The 17907-nt window shown below is 33.9% G+C and overlaps 1 protein-coding gene across 1 annotated transcript; it reads left to right on the plus strand.

Moving 5' to 3' along the window:
- The first annotated feature begins 11145 nt into the window (after nt 1-11145).
- LOC149553398 (geraniol 8-hydroxylase-like) lies at nt 11146-15382 on the plus strand. Its single transcript, XM_089788861.1, has 2 exons — nt 11146-12193; nt 14565-15382. Exons 1-2 carry the CDS (start codon nt 11261-11263, stop codon nt 15183-15185), a joined length of 1554 nt encoding a protein of 517 aa, XP_089644987.1. The 5' UTR covers nt 11146-11260; the 3' UTR covers nt 15186-15382.
- The last annotated feature ends 2525 nt before the right edge of the window (nt 15383-17907 follow it).

The following is a 17907-nucleotide window of genomic DNA, read 5'->3' on the forward strand; positions in this document are numbered from 1 at the left end:
CCACAAAAAAATGAATTTTAGTAGAATAGGGTTATATATTATTAAAAATAGTGAAGTTGATGGAAAATTGAGAAATGTGATTAATTTTGTAAATAATTTTTAGAATATTTTTAATAGCACCTATAATCTTTCTAAAATTTTAAAATTTAATTAATTTTCTACAAATTTTTAAATAAGATTTTTAATACATATTAAATATTACATATTAAATTTCATAACTATAAAAATTGAAATTTAATAACTATTTAAATATTGATTTTGAATAACTATTGAAACAATAATAGTTTTTTAAATTAAAAAATTAATACATATTAAATATTACATATTAAATTTCATAACTATAAAAATTGAAATTTAATAACTATTTAAATATTGATTTTGAATAACTATTGAAACAATAATAGTTTTTTAAATTAAAAAATTGATTAGATTTTATCCATTTTATAGACTATCTTTCTAAAAACATAAATTATCTTATTTTTAGAGTATGCTATTTGTATTTTTTTCAATAGTTGTTTTATGTCTAAATTATAGAATTTATTGATATGTAATCTATTTTATTTCTTATGTAAAAATGTGATCAATAGATTAATTATATTTAATTTATATTAATTTTTAAATCAATGTACATTTTAAATTTTAAAAATTAGTTATTTCTTTTTGTGAGTGCAATGACACCATATAATTGATTTTCACAAAAAATAAATTAATTTCTTCATTATGTGGATTATGATTAGACTTCTAATTATTGATCCTATCTTTACCATCACATGCTTTCATCTTGTCATTTAAGGGATTTTAATGATAAATGAAGTTAGATAAAAAGGAGCAAATTTAATTGATTTTTAAACATTAAATTTCTTTAATATAAAAAAGAGTATCTTAGACAACAATGAGAGAAAATTATACATGTTCAAAGAGACAAACAAAGAGAAATACTAGAAGACGAGTAGAAGTAATGGTGGAAAAACTAGGATATGAAAATAGAAATGAAACAAAAGTTAATAGAAATAATCATCAATGCACATATCATCAAGTATCACAATAAGAAAAGACAAGAAAGAAAACAAATTCATCCTCAATAAAGTGAGAGATATAATCATGTATTTGGTAGAAATATTGAGCTCAATCTTCAAATTTTTTTTTCATCAATGGAACATGTTTAGGAAGAAACACAACGTGAAAATCAAATATAAATCAATGTAGGTGTAAATGGTGCTACAGAAAATATACCAAATCCAAATGGTATGCTTCAATTAGAACTTAGAAGATTTGAAATGAAATATATACTTCAACGAACTCCAAGTATATTTTATGTTTGTTAGGAATCTTACCTTGGAATAATGGTATATCAAAATTCTCAAGGTCCTATATGCAATAGATATTGCCAAAAGAGATGAAATCATAGGTTTCTATTTTCAAATATTATGGATCCTTTCCCTTGAGATGAAGATATTAAAAATTTGACTCAGGTAGAAGAGATATTGATTTTACATGTTATCTCTATAGTACAAGTTACATGTGCAATTTTATGTCAATATAAATACAGAGGACACACGATAAGTTTCCCATAACATGTACAAGACATTTCCAAAATTTGTTCGCACAAAAATATACCATTTTCGAATCATTATTTCTCATATAAAGGATTAGTGTGACACAAGATATAACTTTACACTCAATATGAATCATGTTTATAAAGCATTAAAATACAAAGTAGAGAATGACAAGTTTTACTCAAGTGTTAGAAATACAATAATTCTTTAAATAATCTCCCAAGGAATTTCGATAAAAACATTTTTAACAAATTGAAGATACTACACACTAGAGTTTAATACGATGTAAATGAAGTTGTATTTGTGGGGCTAATCATGGTGATATATGAAGGTAACGTAATGAAGTACATTTAATCAATGGATTCAAGACCAACTTATGATCAAAGAAAATAGAATTAATCCATGGATGGATTAATAAACCTAATATAAATCCAAATTTGTTGAATGAATGACCAACTATGGTGTATATCCTATCAATGAATATGTCATATCGGGAGTGTTTGACATGGCATTTCCAACAATATTTCTATATGGTAGTTATGATTAGTTAGAACCAAGAATGAAATGACTGCACCTACATGAATTTTTGAAGCATCTATTGTAGCATAGGGATCATCTATTTGGTCAACATCCAATGTTTAGGTACTTTAAATGATGAATGTGATAATGTGACAATGTACACAAAATGCATTTGTAGTGCCTCTAGAAAGAAATTTTGAAAATGTGCCAATTACAATAATTGAGTTGGGTCAATATTTGACATAGTTTGAAACAACATTGAGGAGTATAAGTTCATATAACGCTAAATTTCATGCAAAATTAAAAGACATACTTCATCAAAGTGGCACTACAAGGAGGTATTAAACTGTGTACAATGACACACAATCTTCAAGGAGTGTGCATGTTTACAATTTTTTTTTGGGAAAAACAGTTTCAAGGTGATTATTTTATCAAGTAAAATCTCTTTATTGATACTATATATCAATTACTTAAATAAGTCAATAAAATGTTCACAACTTATTTATTATTAATATAGCTATAATGCTCCTTGCCATTAAATTTGAGAAGATTAAAGTTATATGAGGACGCACAAAGAGGTTAAAGAAAATTTGAACCTAAATAAAATGATGATAATTTCTAACTTACATAATCATCACATACTACAATAACGGTGGGAAAATATAGATTGATATTATATTCTTTCATAGAATGTAGTAACCAAATAAATCACAAAGTATGTAGCACGAACTGAGAAAATCTCAAAAACATATCAAGAAATGTTCATTCATCAAACATGGTTCAAACCCTAATGATTTAATTGCATGAAAATATAGAAAAGTGGGAGTAATTCAATTATAATCCTTGACATCTAGAAAGAACAATAACTATACTTTTTTTTGAAAGCTAGCAATGATTCTAAAATTAAAGAAAATGGAGGGAAATACCATAGAGCATGAATTTTAAATCATATCTAGACTACATCATGCTCAACATTTGCAAGATTAAAAAATACATATTGGGGAGACAAGACATTGATATATATATATATATATATATATATATATATATATATATATATATATATATATATATATATATATATATATATATATATAGGTCTGATGATTATCAAAGTGAAAAATACACAATTGGAGAAGTCAATTACATAAGAAATACAAAAGATCATGGATGTATCTTGTATGATCACATACCAAAATACATCATCTTCACAACCCTCAGTCAAAATAAAAAAGGTAATAAACATAATTACGACAAATTATCATAGCAATCGGGTAAGAATGTGTAACCCTAGTCATTACCTTACCCTAACCATGATAATAATCCCAAATATATACCCTACATCCTAAATTTAACCCTAAATACTTATACTAATCATTATCCCAACCCTAGACCTAGCCTTAGCCCTAACCATAACCATGATATTATTCTTGTTGAGATAATGGGTGTTGCACACATTGCATAATATTGTTATATTGTATTATTTTATTTTATTATGTAACGTTGCACCTAGATGGATGTGCAACATGTAAAGATTCCCATGGGATATACTTGATGAGTTGTATTGAAACATTGTGATAATATTTTATGTAATTATTTAATATTGGGAAAATGAATTAAATTTCCAATATTAAATGTGGGGTCAATGGGTTAGGTAGCACATGGTCTTAGCACATGGTTTATGTAATACCACTTGGTGGTTTTGTGGGACTTGCTACTATATAAGCAACTGCAAGGGTAGTTGTTGTGTGAGAGAGAAGACAAAAGGGAAAGAGGGAAAGAGTTGAGTGGGACAAGACTTGACAAGTTAGCCAAGGGAGCATTTGTGAAGGTTGGAGGCATGGCATGGGATGTGTAGATTCATGCTTGTTCACATAGATTGCTCAGTCATGGCTATGGATTTGAAACTTTTCATGGTTGTATTGCAATGGTGTTTTTTCTGAATAATACATGGTGATGGATGCTTTTGGAGGCTGGGTTTTTCCCTCAACGAGGGTTTCTTAGGGAATATCTTGTGTCACAATTTTTGTGGGTATGTTGTCTATTCTCTTGCATGTGAATTTTAATTGCTTATTTATTTCAGATCTATTATGGGTTATGTGGAAATGGTTATATTCTTTGTTGCAAGTTTCCTTACAAGTGGTATCAGAGCTATGGTTTTATTATTGTAACCCTAGATTGAATCCATGGGAATGCATGAGAGGATTAAAAAAGAGAGCAAGATATATGAGTTGTTTATTGTAGATCTGAGGGTTTTTTTTTGATTTTCTGTTATGATGGGATGTTGAAATATTTTGGGCATGCGAAATTGTTGGACAAAAGGGTTTTTTAGATGTTTCATTTAAATGAGAGTTTTTAGGGGGAGTTTGCAGAAATGACTTCTTGGGTAAAAATAAACCTCACCATTGGAGCTAGGTCGATATTTTCATAAATTTTGATATATAATATGCCCTAGTTTGGCCATGTTCAGAAGAAATGAAAGAATTTTTTAGTTTCAGCCCATGATGGCCATCAAATTTAATCCCATCCGAATTTTCATCACAAAAAAAAAAATGCAGTGAAAATGGTAAAAAGATTGTCTTAGTAAAAAAACCATAACTTTCTCTCAGGATATGAAATTTCAAACTTGTTATAGGCATTGGAAAGCTAATTCAGAGCACTACAATTTGTTATAGGTTTGGTTTGGGATTTTGATATTTTGTTAGGTTTTAAGAGCCCAAAAGTCAGATGTTCTTTATTTTGAGGACAAATTAGGGCATAACTTGAGCATACAGAGTCAAATTTTGGACTTCGAGTAGTCAATAGAAAGCTCTTGGAGAGCTCTATAGATTGGTTTAGATTTGGTGCAGGTTTGATATGGTTTATTTGGTGATATATTAATTTGAATAGTTTATGGTATATATTGACTATGGTAGCATTGTGAGTTTATGACATTGTATGTTTGGAGATTTAAGATTTGATGTCATTGTATACTCAGTTCATACTTCAGATTGGTCTCATAATGATATGGTTATCAATATTTGGCTTTGATATGTATGATGACTTTTTGGGTCTACAAGTTGTGCAGTGCTGTAAGCGGTCTATACTTATAGGTTGCATTTATGGTTTGGATATGGGTTGTCTTTGTCCATTGATATTTCATTATTGATGCATATTCAGATTGGTGGCTTGGATTTGGGTTGTCTATGCCCTAAGTCACATGATTTGCTGATTTTTCTTCATATAGAAGGGATGAGATGATGTTACCAGGTACAATCATGGTGGAGGATTGTGGTTGACTATTTTATGCTGATAGTTTGGACATATTGAGGGTCAGATGCTCAGTTCATGGATGTGATCATGGTGCCATGGATGTTTTGGCATGACATAATTGGATATATAGGTACATCCTTGATGTTCATTGGTTTGGATTCCTAATTTGGTTATGGTGGTATATCTTCTTGGTTGAAGATCATGGTTATTTGGTTTCTTTTGAGGAGCTTATGATGTGCACTTTGAGTTCTTTGATAGTTTGATGCCTTGGTTGATTCTCATGGTTAGAGGATAGTTTTTTCATCATGATGTTATGGATAGCTTGGATACATGGTTTAGTGGGTGCTTGTGATAGGGGTGACAGTGCAAGATTAGTTTCTGGTTTGGTTTGTATCTTCTTGGGTTTGGAGATCTTGGTTTCACTTGGTACTAACACTTTGGTTGTGTGTATAGACCTGGAGGATCTTCATACAGGAGATGGATTTTATGATGCCATAGGTGAATTGATACCATGGTTGAGTGAGAGTTTTTTTGACATTGATATATTTATTGATTGTTTTGTAGATGTTGGAGGTTTGTCTTAGATCCTGTTGTTGTAGAAGCATCTTTAACATTTGCATGGTGCACTTGGTTATCTTCATGGTGTGTGAATATGGTTAGATCTTGAGGACTCATGGATTTCTTGGTTATCTTCATGGTGTGTGCAAATGGTTCTTCATGGTATGTGGAGATGGTTTTCTTCATGATATGTGGAGATGGTTTTTTTCTTCATGGTGTGTGGAGAAGATTGCATCTCGAGGACTTATGGGGTTCTTGGCAAAGGTGTGGTTTATGCTTTCATTTGACATGTTATCCTTGGTGTGAGGATGGTTTCATTTTTTATGTCATGGTATACTCTTGATACACATTTAGAATTATGACATGTTATAATGTGTTCATATGGAGCATGTTATCTCTTTAATTGAGATGCTTAGATCATGTTGTCATGTTTATGTTTTTAAGGCCATGGTTGGAACTTTGACATTGATCTTTGTTTAGTTTCTTGGTATTGAGTACATTGATCATAAGCTAGATACTTCATGATATTACTATGTTGCATTTGGAGTTGGCATGGATTGATTGGTTACAGGTGCTCATGGATACTTAGAGACGGTGGTGATGTTGATTTCTCTTGGATTAGAAAAGTATTTTTTGAGATGATTGATGGTTTCAGCAGGAAGTTTGAGGGGCATTCACTTGATATGGACTTGAGAGGAGATTGTTCTTAGATGAGTCTTGGTTGGAGACTTGGATATCTTGATGAGCATTCTCATTCCCCCCCCTTGGTCTACTCTGCAGTTTGCTACTTGAGAGGTATGGCCCATTGGTTCTCTCAAGTGTATTATGTTTATGCTTGTCTTTCATGGATATGGATCTTGAGCTACGATACATGAGTTAGTTTTGGAGGGTTCATTTAAGAGATGGTTTAGCATTGGTTATCTCCATTTACATATGTTGTTATATTGGTTGAGTTTGGGAGATGGTTTTATAAATTGGGCATATTCTTTGGTTTAGGAATGGTTTATGAGTTTGATCTTCTTGTGAGAGGCTTACATCCATGATTAGTTATATGGTATGTTTTGGCTATTGTTAAGGCTTCTTGGTTGGGGTTGTATGGAGGAGATCATACTTGCACAATTTAAATCTAGAGGTGTGTGTAGAAGGACATGATACAGGTTATGGTTTGCATGGTCTTTCTTTGGTCTTGGTCATCTTCCTAGATGTTCGATTTCACTTACATTGGATTTGAGATTGGTTAGAGATTGTGATTACTGATTTGTGCTCATGTATGTCATGTGAGAGATGACATAATTGTTCTTTTATCTCTTTCCTCTGTTGGTTGTGGAGAGCTTGGGAGATTGTTGGAGATTTTTTATGAGAGTTGTTGTAGGTTATTGGTTTATGTATTGTGGATGTCCTTGAGACTACATGAATTCACTTCTTTGAGATGTTGTGAGTGGATTGATTATAGATTTGACATCATCTTTTGCAGTGGGAGCTTCTTGGTATATATGTGGCAGTTATTTCTCTTGAGGCTTGTGATTGCAGGTTACAGATTGGATATGTTGATGATGTGAGATTCACTTGGTATACCTTTAGAGGTATAGATAGTTGGATGGGTTTGACACTTGTTGTGGGTGCTATTTTAGCTATGAATATTTTGACAACTACGGATACATGTGATTACCTTTGGATCATCTTTTTGTGCTTGGAATTATAGTTGGTACATAATTTTATGATCTTGTAATGTGATAGGTTGGGTGGCTTTCTCTTTAGATGACTTCTATGCATGTTTGGTGGAAGTGACATAATAGGAGGTGAGATCATTCATGTTGGAGATGCTGGATACTTTGACTTTGTTGCGAGTACTAGGATGGAGCACTTGGTGTACTTTGATCCATGATAGTGGATGTGTTGGGAGGGATTGTTCCCTTGTTCATTTATGTGGCTACAGATTGACCCTATGCAATGTATACAACAAGTGAGAGATTTTTGAGATAATGGGTGTTGCACACATTGCATAATATTGTTATATTGTATTATTTTATTTTATTATGTAATGTTGCACCTAGATGGATGTGCAACATGTAAAGATTCCCATGAGATATACTTGATGAGTTGTATTGTAACATTGTGATAATTTCATGTAATTATTTAACATTGGGGAAAAGAATTAAATTCTTAATATTAAATGTGGGGTCAATGGGTTAGGTAGCACATGGTTTTAACACATGGTTTATGTAATACCACTTGGTGGTTTTGTGGAACTTGCTACTATATAAGCAACCACAAGGGTAATTGTTGTGTGAGAGAGAAGACAAAAGGGAAAAAGGGAAAGAGTCGAGCAAGACAAGGCTTGACAAATTAGCCAAGGGAGCATTTGTGAAGGTTGGAAGCATGACATGGGATGTGTGGATTCATGCTTGTTCACATAGATTGCCTAGTTGTGGCTATGGCTTTGAAGCCTTCCATGGTTGTATTGCAATGGTTCTTTCTTGAATAATACTTAGTGATGGATGCTTTTGGAGGCTAGGTTTTTCCCTCAATGGGGGTTTCCTAGGGAATATCTTGTGTCACAATTTTTGTGGGTATGTTGTCTATTCTCTTGCATGTGAATTTTAATTGCTTATTTATTTCAGATCTATTATGGGTTATGCGGAAATGGTTATATTCTTTGTTGCAAGTTTCCTTACAATTCTTATCTCTAAACTCTACCCACCAGTTCTAACTCTAACCCAAATCCAATCCTAATTATAAACCAAACAAACTAACATTAATATAATATTATCAAAATATTATATTACCTACTTGTCACAATGTGACCTTGCCAAATGCTCCTTCATTATAGAGACAATATTCATATGATTCCCAAAAGGAAAAATTCATTTAGAATTCATTTTAAAATAGGGTAAAATGAATGAGATAGAGAATCAACCCAGGTTTGTTGGGCTTCAGCACTAGATTTATATCTATGGTATCCAATGCCATTTTTTCATTATGACTTGTCACTTTGTTCCCACTACCAAAAGATCTTGTAATAAAAGAAAAATATCTTAAAGCCCATTGCTATTATTATTTGAGTTCAAGAAATATTGATAAGTTTATTATTACATGTATGAATTATTTTAACTTTTTAAAATCCACATGATTGTCTCTAAAAAAATCCAAGCCCCTCCAATATTCAAGCAATGTAGTGGATTAGATCCAGTCCTAAAGAAGTTCCCTTTGTGAATTTTTTTCCTTTCTAAGATGATCTCACTCCCTTAGTATATACTTTGTGTCTTGATAACACTTATTAAATGCTTTGATGATTTGTAAACTCATGGACCATACATACCTAACATAAACTTATTTTGTTCTAAACATCTATTATTTTTTCAATCTTTTTTGAGTTCTAACCGTATTATAAACATAAGAAAGTCGCAAAATGAGAACAATATCTCAAGAATGGTGGCTCCTTCTCTTCATTGTGTTTACTTATATTTATTTTTCCCCCATTACAAAAGACTCTTGAATTTTGGGATTTCAATAACATTACTACATATTTATTGTGTCAAGATCATTGTAAGGATTGCATTTTTTTTTGATACGTAATGGGCCTAAGCCTAGATTAATTATTATTATTTATTTGAGATGAATTATTACGTGTTAAACTCAAGTGGATTTGAACCCAAGACCTCTCCATTGAGAGGCTCACAAGTTATTGTTATGTTATAGGCTCTTGCCTTGTAAGGATTGAATTTTACATAGTCACACTTTCAACTATTCAAAGTTCGATATCGAAATATAGTTTTACAATAAGCAAGAATAATTATATGAATTGTTATATTAAAGTAAAATTTTCATGTCTAAGGCATGGGTCATTCTATTTTTGAGGAAGAGGGTGCTCCCATAACTAAAATTATATTATGCTATGGGATTATTTAGAATCTTTCCCTAATAATAGGAGCCCCTAATTTTTACATGCTTAGGAATTATTTTTGCCACTTGTCAAAATATTTAGATTTTATATTTTTGGGAAAAAAATATTTTAGAAAGAAATTGTTTTTTACTTGAGTTATTATCTTTATGAGAGACCAACTTCCTTCAATTATAAAACTTAACACATTTCATGAGACTACCAGCTTAAAATTTGTTTCCCTCCGAAAATAATAATTCATTTCATATAGAACAAGGGCTCTATGGAGGACCAGTCCCTGCTTTGGTGGGCTTTGGGAGAGGTTTTGGGAGAGGTGTTCGTTAGTGGGGAAGGATGAATGGGTAGAAGAGCTAGTTGTAAATGCTACTCTCTTCAACGAGTGTAGGACGTGTAGGAGTGAGGAATAGCATGTCAAAATCGAATGCAAATGAGAATGAGATTCAAAATGGAAATGCGCTCAAAAGAAAACATAGAAGACATAATTTAATTTAATCCTAATTGAGATAAAATCTAGTAAAATCCACGAGACTGCAAATTGATGAAGCCAAATGGAAGTAATTTTGGAAGCAATTAACAACATCACCCCATTTCAACCTAAAGATCGCAAAGAATGTCATTAATTTTTGCCCCCAATTTCATCCGATTTTCCAGCCAAAATGTGATAACAACACGGTTCTTGAAATCATTAGAGATGTGATGAAATTGGAGAATCAGATCCCTCTGTTTGTTCTAGTCCAAGTTCTCTACGTGGAGATGAATTCCGTGGAATTAGCCTAGAACAAAATTGGCTTTGTACTAAATGTAGTATTCGCTAACAAATACCGACCTTTTGATTTTTACAGATTTTTTAGGTCTGCAAAGAGGAGTCATATTCTACAATTGTATCGCTTCTCTTGTTTTGGGCCATAGCCATCAGACATTAGGTTCAAGCTTCCATCTGTAGTGAAACTCAGGAAAGCATGAGTAGAATTCAAAGCCAACGGAGGGGGCATAGAACAAATGATATTTGACAAGAAAACCTCATTTATTTTGCTTCCTCTCATCATCCTGAACGTTGAATTGAATGTCTTTATTTGAGAACCTGTTGCATTCGAAATGTGTTCTCCAAATTACAGGGTTAAACAATTTACGCAATACACCTAATTTATGAGTGATCTAATGCATAACAAGAAGGGAACAACTATGATGAGAGAAAAGGAGATTATTATGGATAATCTATGAAATTATAATTGGAATCTTTTGTTGTTCTGTCCTATTAGTTTTGTTGGTATCTTTTGTTGTTGTTCTGTCCTATTAGTTTTGTTGGTATCTTTTGTTGTTGTGTCAATACAAATATCCTCAGACTTGAGGTATCTTTTATTGTTGCACCAAAGTTTGAACAGTTAGTATGGATACAAATGTCAGATTTAACACAATCTCCTACAAATACTGACCACCAAATCAACAGGGAGATAAAGAAACTAAACTATCTGTTATGTTTTCACTCTCCAAAGTTCAACTTGAATGGTTACCGTTGATGGATGTTCAATGGCTGATTTGGTTATATGGGCTGGTAAGCTGTGGATTGTTGTATTTCTTCATCGATATTTCATGGAGGAGGAAAAAAATGGGTTTTCCTCTTCCTCCCGGACCTCCTGGTTTGCCCATTGTAGGAAATCTGTTCCAATTGGGAACAAAACCCAACGAATCCCTCAGTGAAATGGCTCAGCAATACGGGCCGCTCATGACAATTTCTCTGGGCATGAAAACAACCGTGGTGATTTCATCTTCCGCCATGGCAAAGGAGTTCTTCAAAACCCACGACCAGAACTTTGCAGGAAGGGTGGTCCTTGAAGCGGCAACAGCCCTTTCTCACCACAAATCATCAATCGTATTCAGTCAATACGGACCATACTGGCGTAAAATCAGGCGCATTGCTACTACACAGCTCTTCACTCTCAACAGACTTCAAGCTCTGCAGCATCTCAGAAGAGATCAAATGTTTCAAAGCATCCGTTCTGTTTTCGAGAACAGGGGAAAGAGCTTGAATGTCTCAAGTTTGGTGTTTTACTTGGGTCTGAATCTGTTGAGCAACATGATCTTCAGTACAAGTTTGTTCGATCCCAACAATCCAGAGTCGGAAGTTTTAAGGGACGCTTTGATGAAAGCGATTGAGACTGTGGGAACACCCAACGTGGCTGATTTTTTCCCATTTCTTGGGTTCCTTGATCCTCAGAGGTTGAAGCGTAAAACGGCAATCTATTTAGGGCGAGTATGTGAGTACTTGGATTCTTGCATAAACGAGCGACTGGCAGCCAGGAGAAGTTCTATTTGTTCTCAGCAAGACACGGACAAGGATTTTCTAGACATTCTGCTTGATTCCACTGGCGATGACTTCACTCTCAGCGATATCCGAGCTGTCATTTTTGTGAGTAATTAGAGCTTTGTTTTTCTGTATTATCAAGTCATTGCAGTTGACATTTATCAGCATAATGTGCTAAACACATTATGATTTTTGCGAATTTATTGGTTCTGATAGTAGTTTATAAGAATTCATTTGTAATATTGTTGAGGATTTGAGTGTGTAGTTTCTTGAGCTTAATTTTTTCTTTAGTTTTTGATATTTAAGGGTTGCTGTGGTTCATGGAACACTTAACATGAATTGGATCTAGGTGGGATGTCGCCCATTCTAGTACTGCTCTATCTTGAGGGCTTAACTACGGAGTTTCCACCATGATTAAACACACTTTGCTTTCAACCACATTTGCAAAACCTTCACCAAATGTTGTGTCTTATGAACCATTAAGTACTAGAAAGCCCCTTAAGCTCATCAATTGATAAGCAGGAGATATTTTCCATAGCATGTCAAATTTTGATATTGCTATTAGAATTTAATTTGTAGTTTTTGAGTCAAACTCATTGACCCATATTTCATGAATAGTAGTTGATAGAGCCCATCTCTCATGAGAATGAATGGAACACTTAACACGCATTGCATCAATATGTGTTAAGTGTTCCATTCATTCTCATGAGAGATGGGCTCTATCAACTACTATTCATGAAATATGGGTCAATGAGTTTGACTCAAAAACTACAAATTAAATTCTAATAGCAATATCAAAATTTGACATGCTATGGAAAATATCTCCTGCTTATCAATTGATGAGCTTAAGGGGCTTTCTAGTACTTAATGGTTCATAAGACACAACATTTGGTAAAGGTTTTGCAAATGTGGTTGAAAGCAAAGTGTGTTTAATCATGGTGACATAGGAGCTTGGTATCAACTTTTTTTTTTTCAGCTAGGGGCAGAATCTAGGGTTAATTGAAGTGAAATCAATGAGCTACCTATCGAATTTGACGTTAAGTCTCGAAGAGCTCTTCAGGAATTTGGGTTCAATCAATAAGAATAAAATGAGTTTTATTTATTTATTTATAGTGCTATTGTATAATTTATCAAATTAGTAGCTCAATTTACAGAAATTGTGTCATGGTATTTTTCTGCAAAAATTTATCGTTTTAAACGCGTTTTCAATTTTTTTTTAATTTATTAAAAAGGGGGTATTCTAAATAATGCGTCTACGTTTAGGTTTAGATCATATAAAATTTAGTTATTATATAAGTTTTGTATCATGGTTGTCTTATTATTATCCATTTATATTTGTTTTATTATATCTTCATTTCATGTATTTTATTCCTGTGCGATCTTTTATAGGGAAGCACATAAGGATTTTTGTTAAGCGGTTCTTCAAGAGAAGGAGAAGAAATGAAGAAGATTAGAATTCTCATGAGAGATGGGCTCTGTCAACCACTACTCATGAAAAATGGGTTAATGGGTTTAACTAAAAAAACTACACAGTTATATCTTGATATCAATATCACAATTTGACTTGCTGTGAAAAATATCTCCTACTTATCAAGAATTCATTTCTCATGAAAATTGGTACTATATATTAATCGCAATCTAGGTTTATAGAGGTGAAGTATTTGAGATTCTCATTCCAATATCATTATACTTCAAGCATGCTTAACCATGAAGTTTCCTTTAAGATTAAGCCCACTTAACTTGATTCTATATTTGTAAAAACTTAATCAAAGTGTTGTGTCCCGAAATGCATTAGTTGATAAGAAGAGGATATTTTCTAGAGCAAAGCAAGTTATGATATTGCTATGTGGATTTAATTTGTAAATTTTAAATCAAATTCGTTGACCTATTTGTCATTAGTAGTGTGGTTCACAAGAGTCTATCTATTGTGACACTCATTGCATTTTAGTGATGTCCATAGAAATGAAGCATTGGACCTTCTAGTGAGATCACCCATCCTATAAGTGTCGTGTCCCTAAACTCATCAATTGATAGGTAGGAGGTAATCTCTACAACAAAGCAAGTTATGATATTGCTATTTGGATTTAATTTGCAACTTTTGAATCATACTCAGTGACTTATGTTTCAAGATTAGTGTGGTTCACAAGAGTCCATCTCTCCTAAAACTAATTGCATCTAAACGATGTTCAAAGAAATGAAGCATTGGACCTTCTGACAAGCTTACCTGTCTCAATACTGCTCCAAGTTGAACATATTAACAATAGAGTTTCTTCTAATACCAAGTCCACTAGTTAACTTGCAATCCCATCTACAAAACGTTACATTCATTTAGAACTCTTAAACTCATCAATTGATTAACAAGAGACACTTTCTAAACTTATTGACCCATATTCCATAATTGTTTTTATACGAACCCATCTCTAATTGCTATTTTAGAACAGCTCTAGCATCATGTTTATCATTTGTGTTCATGCAGGAACTGTTTTCCGGTGGTAGTGACACCTCTGCTACAGCAATAGAGTGGGCAATGACAGAACTCATCAACAATCCTCATATAATGAAACAAGCCCAAGAAGAATTGAAAGATATTGTCGGTCTAGATAGAAAAGTGGAAGAATCTGACTTGAATCAGCTACCATATCTGCAGGCAGTGGTGAAAGAGGTATTCCGCTTGCATCCACCTCTTCCTTTCACAGTACCTCACAGGGCCGATAGCTCTTGTGAAGTGGGTGGATACAACATACCCAAGAACACCCAAGTGATAGCAAACATATGGGCCATTGCAAGGAACCCCGCAGACTGGAAAGATCCTTCAAAATTTATGCCAGAGAGGTTTCTAAGTGGCGAGAATAGTAAGATGGAATACAAAGGGCATGATTTTGAGCTGATTCCATTTGGTGCAGGAAGAAGAATCTGTTTGGGGCTTCCTTTGGCTGAGCGAATGGTTCCTTTTACCATTGCTTCCTTAATCCATTCCTTTGACTGGACAGTTCATGGTGGACAATTAGACATGACAGAAACTTTACGTATTGCATTGAGGAAGACTCTAGCCTTGCATGCTCTGCCTACGCCAAGATTGCCGACTTGCATGTATTAGAACTACGTAGTTTCTGTTGTTTTTTCATGCAGTGTGTGACAAGTGCTGATGCCGAACATCTAGTCAGAGTTCAATTATAATATAAGCGATGATGCGTTCCATTTAGTGTTACAATAGTTCAGTTGATAAGTTTTTAATAAACTCTCTTGTCCTCTTTGTATTGTCACCAAAGTTGAGAAATTATTGTTTTTAGAGAAGATTTCTTTGTTTTTTATTCGAGAACGTATGATTATAAATATAATCGAGCATTGCTGTACGAGAATAGATGTTATAGGATTATTCTGGAAGTGTTTTATATTCGGTGAGAATAGTGAATTTCAAGAAGCATTGCATTGGTCAGTTTTTTGGTGGCTTCAAATTCAGAGCTTTGGATGTAGTTTCTTCAATTTTTGGAACAATTAATGATGGATGCCTTTCTATCCTCCTTACAAATTCTATCATTGATTAAATTTTTAAAATACAATGATTTTTTTGAAATTTTCAGCATTTAATCTTCATGATCTGTATATTTTGTAATCGAAAACAACAAAAGTTTTTAGAAAATTTCACTGTGTTTTCGTGAATCTGAAAAATAATCACATTTGACTTTTATTTGTTGTTGTGTATTTGGTGCATTTACGCCACTGTTTTTGAAATTAAAAGCGACCAAAAACAAGGAAGTCGGCCCTTACAACCAAAATGTTGGTAACCAACACATCACTAGTCAGAACCAACAGAGAACATTACTAAAACGAAAGCAAACTAAGAAGTAATTTAACCACAATAGTTCTATCCAAACTTCTAACCAACATACTATTATGAATAGAAACAACTAAACTATAGGAGAAGTCCATAAAGTTAACTATACTACTAAAGTTCACAAAAAAACTGTTGGCACAATCAGGCCAATCCAAGTCTGAGTAACAGCTGGATACCAGCAAACCAAGTAACAACATAATAACAAAAAACAACTAGGATCTAATGATCCTTTAAAACTATAGATTTATTTCTCAATTTTCTCCTTTCCCTTCCCTGCCAAAAGAATTCGGGCCCAATCATCAGCAAGAAACTTAAAGAGAAGCTTATGATCTTCCATGTCCATCCCTGTGTCTTCTTTCTCTTGTGCTAGCAATTGGAGGGTGGTGGCAGCAACATGAGTGACCTTTAGGACGAATTTAGAGAAGGTAGAGAATCCTTCCTCTAAAACATTAACTTTTTGATTCAGCTAGGCAATCACCTCCGTTTGCTTCTCGACCTTCTCTTTGTTTTTAGTTTCCACCTTTTTAGCTTCCTCTTTGGCTTTTCCCACCTGGTTATCATCCTACAAGACCTTTGGGTTAGTATAAACCTTGGCTTTCTCCTTGACCGGGGAGGAAATGGTAATGGGAGAGGTATCAGCTTTGTTACTATCTTCACAGAAGGTAATGGATTGTAGGGTGAAGCTGACAGAAACATGGGTAGTCTCTGTAGTGATGGCATTTCCAGCCAACACCTGAGTGTTCCCTATAGACATTTGGGCATAATCGACAGAATTATCAGCCGAATTCTCACTCTTTTTTACCTTCTCTTTTCTTTTTTCTCTCTTGGAGTCAGAGTTATTCTCCTCCTCCCTCTCCCTTTCATTGTTCTCGAAGCTCTCCTCCTCCATCTCTTCAACCCTGAATCTATTAGATTTTTGTTTATGCCTTGCCTGGGATTTGGCAAGTCTACCAGATCTTCTCCTACCCTTTTCGCATCCCTCCTCCTTTGAGCCCTCCTCTTCCACCTCCACCGATTTTTCAACTTTAATCTTTTTACTAGCCTTATGTTCAACAACCACTTCAACTTTCTTCTTTTTCTTATTTTCACGGCTAGGGGAAGGTCGTGGGGTATGAATTTTGGTACCAGTACTGGTACTCAGGGGAGAGCTTTGGCGGTGGCGCTGGTTGTCAACTACTACCACCCTATGGGGGTAAAGGACAAGATGGAATTGGTATAGGCAAAAAATCAGGCCTTGGTGAATAATGGTAAAGTTATGCCCCTTGTTCCTCTTCTCCCTAACATCACTAACCATATCTTCTAGAGAATGTAGCAGAAAAAATGGGATAGTAATAAAATCCCTATTTCTAAAATGATTCAAGATGGGAAAGTGGTAATAGTAGTAAACACCAAACCTGCCCTCCAGCATGATGTATTTCATGAGCACCAAGCAGACATTGTCCCACAAAGCTGGCAGCCTATCCCTCTTAAATCCTCCTTTGTAGTGCATTGGCTCCTCACCCTTCACGAAGAAACTATTCACATTGGCCTCATCTGCCGTTTTAGTGACCTTTCTCCATTTTCTTCCTTTCATAGACAGTCCAGTGGCCATGGCTGTTACTTCCTCATTTACTTGGAAAGTAATGCCATTTATGGTTATCTTGCGGTCGTTCCACCCATTAATGAAATGGAGGGCACAATTCTCATCATACCCCGCCATCGCCTGCATGTAAGGAAGAAATCCCCCTTCCTTTAACAGGAACTAGGTCGCCATCCTGTCTTTGAAATTCTCAATTTTTGTGGGCTCCAGCCTATTCAAATCTCCACCCATTTCTTCCCCACTTTCTTCTGAATCCCTCACCTCAGTGATGTGCATATGAACCTCCTTTTCTCCAATATCTTTGCTAATATTTTTAGTTTTGTACCTCTATAAAAAGAGCGAAATGGTTATACAAGCCTATTTTTGAGACACTTCAAAATTTCATGCGAATCCATTATGAGAATC

This window comes from Cupressus sempervirens, chromosome 6 (assembly GCF_028749045.1).
Source record: "Cupressus sempervirens isolate cs-2001-9-10 chromosome 6, ASM2874904v1, whole genome shotgun sequence".
Classification (NCBI taxonomy): domain Eukaryota; kingdom Viridiplantae; phylum Streptophyta; class Pinopsida; order Cupressales; family Cupressaceae; genus Cupressus; species Cupressus sempervirens.